The 8,346-nt window shown below is 32.0% G+C and overlaps 1 protein-coding gene across 4 annotated transcripts in view; it reads left to right on the plus strand.

Annotated features, from left to right (window-relative positions):
* Nost (Nostrin) overlaps window positions 1–8,346 on the plus strand; it is a 108,499-nt gene that overhangs the window by 74,397 nt on the left and 25,756 nt on the right. For all 4 annotated transcript variants that reach the window (XM_014417346.3, XM_014417348.2, XM_014417347.2 and 1 more), the window contains one exon: window positions 6,153–6,296. In XM_014417346.3, the coding sequence (XP_014272832.2) occupies window positions 6,153–6,296 (144 nt within the window). The remainder of the gene's footprint in view (window positions 1–6,152; window positions 6,297–8,346) is intronic.

Here is an 8,346-nt window from a genome sequence, read left to right on the forward strand (position 1 = left end):
TACTATTAGTATTCTTTCGTGGGATGTTGCAGAAACGTCAAGCACTAAACGATAGAAATTTTAATATATAACAAAAAATTTCCCTCCCAAAAGAAGCTTAATTTTACCTGACTTCTACTAATAAAACATCAAATGTCATCCTAAAAATTTATAAAAAAAATCAATAGTAAATTTATTCACTTTATCAGTAAAATAAGAGTAAAATGAATAAATTAATAAATAATCATTAAAAATAAAATTAATATTCTTCAAAAGTCTTTATTTATATATTTTTTAAAAATGTCTTCACGTTTTTATATTTTCTTTTTTCTAATGAATTTTGACATGTGTAGTTGAAATTTTCTATCTAAAATTCGTATTTTAGGGTCTCTCTAGATGAAAATAATGAATACCAACATTGTTTCTGACAAGAATAAGTACAACTGCTTAGCAAAATATAACGAAGATGTGTACATATTTATGAATTCCTGTTCTATTTTTTCTTTAAACTCTTTTAATTATTTATCAAATTATTCAATATTTTATATTTATACATTGTTTATTATTGCTAACAGTGGAAAGAGGTTATTTATTTAAAATGAACAAAATCAAAGGTACTTTATAGGAAGGTTTTTTTAAAAAATTGTCATTTAAGACTTGTTATATTATTTCAATTAGGATAAGATCTATATCATATTGAAGGCTTTATAATTTTACGTTGAGTTACCGAGTTCGATCAAAATCTTTAGAGCCGTTTTTCGGAAAATCGTAAAATCGATTCACATAAAGTTACGTTTCCAGTTGGTCGATTTTACCAAAAAAAGTTATTGTAACATCTGTTTCGTACGAATTTTTTGAGCTAGTTTGTTCACACACAGACGTTATTTGAAATCAGTGAACCTCGTGAACTATACACGTTTTCCGTCGAAAACTCCAATTCTAAATTTTAGACGATCGCTACACTTCCTCTTAGTATATATTCCATATAAAGTAAGTGAAAGTAAAAATCAACTTCATGGTGTAGCCAGTTTCTCTAAAGTCGGCTTTACACTAGATATAGATCTTATCAACTTGTCAAATGTATGTAAAGTATGAAACTCGAAAAGAAAAAGGACGTAACGGAGCATTCATAAACCTTCCAAGCTATTGAACAAAAATAGTTTGTGAATTTTATGAAAATATATGGTTTAATTAAATTAGACTCTTGTTCAATACATCACTACATGGTATCAGAGAAAGCTAGTTTAGAGATGCTTTCAGAGGATCATCTGAGTCGATGTACACTATATACAAACAAACGAACGACTTCTGAGCGGTGTAAAAAAGTTACAAAGAATTATCTGCTACGATTAACAGCCAAGGTTATGAATAATGAAGGCCAACAGTTATAAAGTTATGAATAATGAACTTGTTGGACAATTGTCTCGTATGATGTGTTGAATTTTATTTAAATAATCTCCGGGGATGGCTAAAGCAAATTTGGTCCGTTTGTGGCCGAAGGCGTCAAACCGCCAACTTTGGCTGCCTAGTTAATGCAGCCGCGCCAGTTCGAGTCCGGCATGGGGTATTGAATTTTATTTCGAGACGACCCACATAATGAAAACTTTATTCCCCACCATGGTTATAATAGGTTGGTTACCTCTAGATAACTCCCTAGTTTGTCAGAAATTACCAAAAATTCATCTTTAGCCTCAGGTTCAATATGAGTACAATTTCCCTATTCTTCTACTGATGTGTAATATAAACATTCCCATCAGTACAGGAGCCTAATTCATAAATTCCTGCCCACAAAATATGCAATTAAAATAATTTAATTTAAATAATTAGACTACGGAAATAACCCTATCTTATACTCCTGTTTCTACCAGGAGACGAGATACTATTGCATATCTCCTTAAATGTATGTGATGTCAACAAAGAATATTTTGTTGACATCACAAACAATACTTTAATACACTTTCTTTAAGTTTACACGTGCAGACGCAAGAGCTTCAACAATCAGAGATAGCTACAAACCTATGATGAGCAGGTAGCTGACACCCCTAACACCTTATACGAGGAGATGGTAGGGGGTGCGGTCAAAATAAAACACAAATAAGTTGATGTAACTTATTTAATCGTGCCAACGTTTCGGCTAGAGTTTCTAGCCTTCATCAGGGCTAAGAACAGAACAAGATAACAACCAATGAATATAGAAAATAAAAAATAAAATATAAACAGAATGACAAAGTGAATAATTTTACAGAATGGAATTAATAAAATGAAGTGATGTGAGTGGAAAATAAAGTGGGAAAAAAATGTATACATAGGTAAAATAATACATAGGTTAATAAGTAGGTAAAATAATATAATTAAGGAAATAAAAATAAAAATGAAGTTATATAATGAAGAAGTATGAATATATTAGTTAAAACTTTATTAGTTTACCCTCATTTTGGCTTCACCGTAGGTGGGTAATAATTTTAAAAATTACTTCATAACGCACTTCTGAAAGTTCTAAAAATCTTAATAATTAGCTAATTAAATTAATACGTTACTAATTGTGTCTTAGTTGTTTGTATTTTTGTCTATTACTCCTAAACGGTACATTCTAGGGTATGTCGTAAAGAAAAAAAAAAATTTTATTCTTAAAATTGTGCCCAAAACTGATTACTACACACGCATTTCTGGCTGTCTTAAAATGTTTTATTAAGGTGCTAATTAGTTTAAGAGGTAACGAATTAGAAATTATTGGTCTTGCTTTCGGTTTTTCACCTATAAATCCTAAACGGTAGTGAAAAAGATAAGACAAAGCAAATAAGAGAACATTAAATTATGCGTCGGGTATCATAACAAACTAATTTGGTCAGGTGATATGGCTGACTCCGATAGTTCCTTGGGCTCCAATAGTAGGGTTTTCAAGGTCCATATGCAAACAAAACATATTTTTTACGACCATATCACTTGGCCAAATTATTAATTTTCCGTCGATTCTTTTGTTATTAGCATTTTTACTAGGTTCCCCCGTTTTGGATTTATCTGCGAAAATTCGACAAAAAAGACCTAAAATTTCTTATTCATTACTATATGAAACTAATTAACTGCTTATTAACCGTGATAAGTTTGGATTCGCATACTGTAGTTTATCGCAGTTCTTGACAAAATATGAATAAAAAAATCATCTTTTTGTTTAAAACATTCTGCGAACTAGTAAGTCATGGTACTCCACGTTGACTTAAATGCTCTTTAATTTCTTATACCATATCTTTATCGCCTGGACGAAGCGTTTCGGAGTAATAGGCGAAAAAATTAACAGAAATACCCAATTTATTAACCTAATTAGCAGATTAGGAAGATTTTCAGAGCCGCCAGAAAGGCGTTTCCGTGTTTAGTGAGATAGATTTTTTTTTAAATTTCTAGATATATCAATAGTTAGAATTGATGCAAATTTTAAAAATCATTTGCATTCAGCTCCTGTACTGTAAACACTCACGTATCCTAAACATACGTAACCATTCATCGTATCTTCTTCATTTTAAGTACTTATTTGTTTGAGGACAAAAAGAAGTAATCTAGGACATTTTTAATTTGGCTATTTTGTAAAAAGAATATCTTCAAGTATTTTAAACGATGCTAAATGTCTTCGCTTTGTGAGGAAACAAATTTCGTTAACAGTACTCAACCCCTCTTGCCTGGCTATACAGATGGACGTAATACTCATGAAACGTTATATGCGATGGCAATAATTGACGATCATTAAAAGGAAATAGCCTTATGTAAGTGTAAGGCTTGGCAGGGCAGTACGGCTACGGTTGATGGAACTGGACTTATGAAACACCTTTCGGAATAATTTCGTTTTACCTGAGGCAGAGAGCAAAACGTGTCCATACGTGGAAAACGTTTCAGGCAAATCAGAAAGTCAAGAAAATATAAAGCACATAATTATACTATGTGCTTTATATGTTCTCCTTATGGCATAAACAATCTACAATGCTAGATCATCAGAGGCCATATTTTCTTCTGAAAAGGAGTGAATATTAACCCGCCATCGGTCGCTAGGTCGATTTTAACACAGATTGCCGCGCGTGAGACTTTTTCTCACATTTATTAATCAGATCTCTTGAACGCATTTTTTAAAATATAAAATTTTGATTTAGATTAGGTTTATTTAAGCATAACAAAAAAAATTATTAAAAAAATTTATTTTGATATAAGGGCAAACCAGTTTTAAAAAATTAAAAAACAAACATAATTATAAAATAGTGGTAAACATAAAATGATATTTTGATACAAACAAGGTTATAAAAAAGAATCAAAATACAGATATATCATATAATAAGAACTTAAAACTAATCTTTAAAAAAAAAATGCTCAGCAAGTATTGCACCATATGACTTTAGGACTTATTGGTATTTTATTCTGGTGGCAATTCTTTTTTTTTTTTTTTTTTTTTTTTTTTTTTTTTTTTATTCGCTTTCCTGGGACAGAATGCACAAAACCCCTCCGTAACAGTGGGTGTGGCGGAGCGATGATGTAAAAACATGAAAAGACAAATTTTTGTTATAAGGACCACCCTAATATACACTTATAGTATCGAAATACAATCCATAGTAAATCATACGTACCTAATGAAGTTCCTTCCTCTTCAAACCTACGTTTCCCTAAGCTTGCTAATTTTTTCCTCGAGAAAAATTTTTTTTTATGGATTAAATACACGGCGCACGCGAGAAAAATCCTCACAACTTGAGTACTTTTATAGCAGCCTTTGTCGCACGTAATCTCTCATGGGAAGGATATATTGTCAGGGAAAGAGGGCTGGACGCTTACTCAGAGCTGCTAGAGTGCTGGAGGGTGAGCTATAGAAGGAAGAGCCTCAGTCTCCCTCTTGCAGTACCCCGCCCCGAAAAACTATCAGCGTGAGAGATATTCTCACGCAGCGACCAATGACGGGTTAACAAATAATTCAGTAGGAAATTTAACTAGGTGATTATAAATTTCATAAGAACTACCCCTTCCAACTCTTTTATTACCCCCTTCGTGCCCCCGCTTCAAGAATGAATCGAATATTTTTTTTTAGTCCTATTCGTTTATTTTTCAATAATGACCCTTTTTATTCGACCGAAAAATGTTAACCTCCCATCAAAATTTGAAGTCTTAGATAACTCCAGGATGGTCCTCAAAAATTGTCTTTAACATCTAGCATTTTATTTTAGGTTTGGTATAATTATTGAGAAGTACTTTTGCTTTTTCACTGCCAGGTGTAAGGAAGGTTTATAGTCATGTTGCAAATAATATATATATATATCTTCAGTATAGAAAATTATCAACCGAATTTTACGTTTTAGACTTCAAGGAACAAAGTTGGATCCGTGTCTGTCTGTCTGTAGTCAAATTTGTGTTCGGGTATAAGCGATCGCCCCCTCCCCCCTCCAAATTTAAAGATTTATATTTCGAGAAATCAATGTACGTCTGCCGTTCGCATCTTTCCTCCGATAGCAATGCCTATTTTCTTAGCGCCTAAATCAGTATTCAACGTCAGGATAATCTTTCGAACACATTATCATCCAAATAAATAATGATAACCCGAAGGTTCGATGCTGATACCACTAATCGTTCTCTACATTTGTCTAGTGGCGCTTCTCCAAACCCAAATCTACTAAATCAGTTTAAGCGCAATCCTCCCATCTACGTTTCAGTCTACCAAACGGACCATTACCCGTCGGCTCAGTGTTAATTAACATTTTAGGGATCCGTTCATTAATAAGTCCCACAACCTTACACGCAGCAGTGCTATAACTTGAATTATATTTGCCGGGTCCAGTTCCCTCAATTCAGCGTTTTATAGCCTTCTAAATTACCCCGTTAATTCATCCTTTTTTGGTCGGAATACTTTACATAATATTTTGTTTTAAAAAATCTGAAGGCGTTGTTTAACTGTTAAGTTTTTGGACAAAAAGCGCGAGCTATTTACCATCAAAATACCTATATTTATCAAATTTATGATTTTGATTACAATTTCATTACAATAGAAATATTAAAATTGTAAAGATTGAATTTTCACTTTAATCTGCATTGATATTATACATTGTTACATATATATTGTCTATGTATAAAATATGATTATTCTGAATGTATCTCAAAAGTGATAGATAATTAACTTTACTGTATCTTAATCTATTTTTTTATTCTTGAAGGTCGGAAGCTGAGGCTCAGTATGGCAAGACACTGGTAAAACTGTCCGGAAAACTACTGAAAGCCACGAAGGATGGGGTCGGTACCGTTAACACGGCCTGGCATAGGATAGCTGTAGAAATGGAAGCCCAAGCTGATATCCACAGGTGACTTCAAAATATTATTATCTCTGAAATCAATTATTCTTATAAATATATCTTTTTTTTTGTGTACTCTGAGAGCCATTGAGCTGGGTCGCAGAGGGTCTGTTAACACATATTTTGTGAGGACTTATTTGTTTGATTTTAGTATTTATTAACAGATGCTAACAGGAATATGAAAGTACCTCAAAATGTGTTTTTTTTTCTATTGTGTAATATTACATTCTGTCATATTTTTAGACAATGGTAATTTGGATCATAGAGCTCATTCACACCTTATTTACATACATTTTTTCTTCTTCGCATCCCAGGCACTTATTAATGCTATGTACTGCCTCGGGATTTAGTAGGGATGACAGGATAATCGCTGAAGACCATTATCCAAAAATAAGTTAATTAATTAATTTATATTGAGTCCTGCAAAACTATTATTATAATTGTATTCTTTTCCAATGGCTTTTTGTGTGTTTACCAATTAAATACCTTTATATTTAGAAAATGTTGCTAACATTAACTATATAATATAATAAGGGGTGGTATTGTGTAATATGATAGTAAATAAGCTACATAAAGGAAATAAGTATTTATATACAATTTATTGATAAATGATGTTATTAAAGTGATTCAGATAAATGGTTGCCTTAAAATGTGATTATTACATTATTACTTAATATAGATTTTTTATTGCGTAATATTACATTCTGTCATATTTTTAGGCAATGGTAATTTAAATCATAGAGCTCATTCACATAAATTAAAGGATAACTAAATAAAAAATAGAAAAAAGACAAAAAATCTTTAAGTCAAATATCCTAAACACGATCATTCTAATTTACAATATTTACATTCAGCGTGGGGAATTCCGAACCGAGCTCTTACCCCCACTTCTCTCTAAACCGCGTCAGTAATCAAAATAAGGATGAACCCCTATCTAGGGTTCCATGTCTGGCTTATAGGTCCATGTAAACTTCCACGGGTTGGGAACTATTAATTAAACAGAACCACAATCACCATTGATTTTTACTTATCCAATTGAAATGTATAGTTAAGAAGTATACGCGGTCTCTTTGCAGTTTGTAAATTTGTGACGAATCTTTAGAAAATAAACCTAAACGTGAATATATTTTTAAGATCACGAAAAATTTGGATGTGGTTCAATATTAATTCATCCCGATTCAATTTTATGTATTTTTCTAATCATTCGGTAATCTCTTGTTCAAATTTGGTGGATATCAATTTGAAAAATCTAGGAACTTTTACAAGGAATATATCGTAAAATTCAAATATGTGCAACGGTTTATTCATAAACGTATAACGACTCGTTAACCATCCCAATCGTTTTATGTTTTTATACCTTTTGAAGCATTGAAACATCTTCTAGTATGATCGTATAATTCTTATATTTGTCTCAATAAAAAGGTTTTGTTAAAGCAAGCACTTTATGGGAGAGCGAATGCTATTGTTTTAAGGATCGTAACTCGTACCGCTTGAGCAATTTCTTTCAAGGTCGATGTGTATAATCCAATCTACGAAAGATTGTACAGACAAATGGAAGGAACACTATTTTTGACTTTATGATTTTGGTTAGACTAGTTACCATAGCATACAAACATACTCACAGTTTATTACCCTTATTCCCTGGACGGCAGTCTAGATTAATCATTAAGTATTGGGTATAAGTGTTTTGTTTCTCATTCCTTTTTTAAATAACTAATTCATACCAGGGTTCTAAATAGACATGTCTATTAAAAAAATAAAATAAAATTATCACAAGAAATGAGAGAAAAAACAAAGTAGCACACTATTAATTAAGGTGTGCTATGAAATATGAGGGTAAGTCAATTATTATCTCCAATATAGTTATAAAATTTGATTGTAATCAAATAGGAAACTACAAGTGATAGAAGATCGGGACTATATGGAGGATGAGCTTCAATCAGGATGAAATTCAAAATTGAGTTTTTGAAGCGTTTCAGCAGTGTGGGCAGCAGTATGCGGATGGCATTGTTGTGCAACAACACAACACCTTTTGACAGCAGTCCTCGGCGTTTCCTTG

Source organism: Halyomorpha halys, unplaced genomic scaffold, assembly GCF_000696795.3.
Source record: "Halyomorpha halys isolate HHAL.00 unplaced genomic scaffold, Hhal_1.1 Scaffold152.1, whole genome shotgun sequence".
Lineage (NCBI taxonomy): Eukaryota > Metazoa > Arthropoda > Insecta > Hemiptera > Pentatomidae > Halyomorpha > Halyomorpha halys.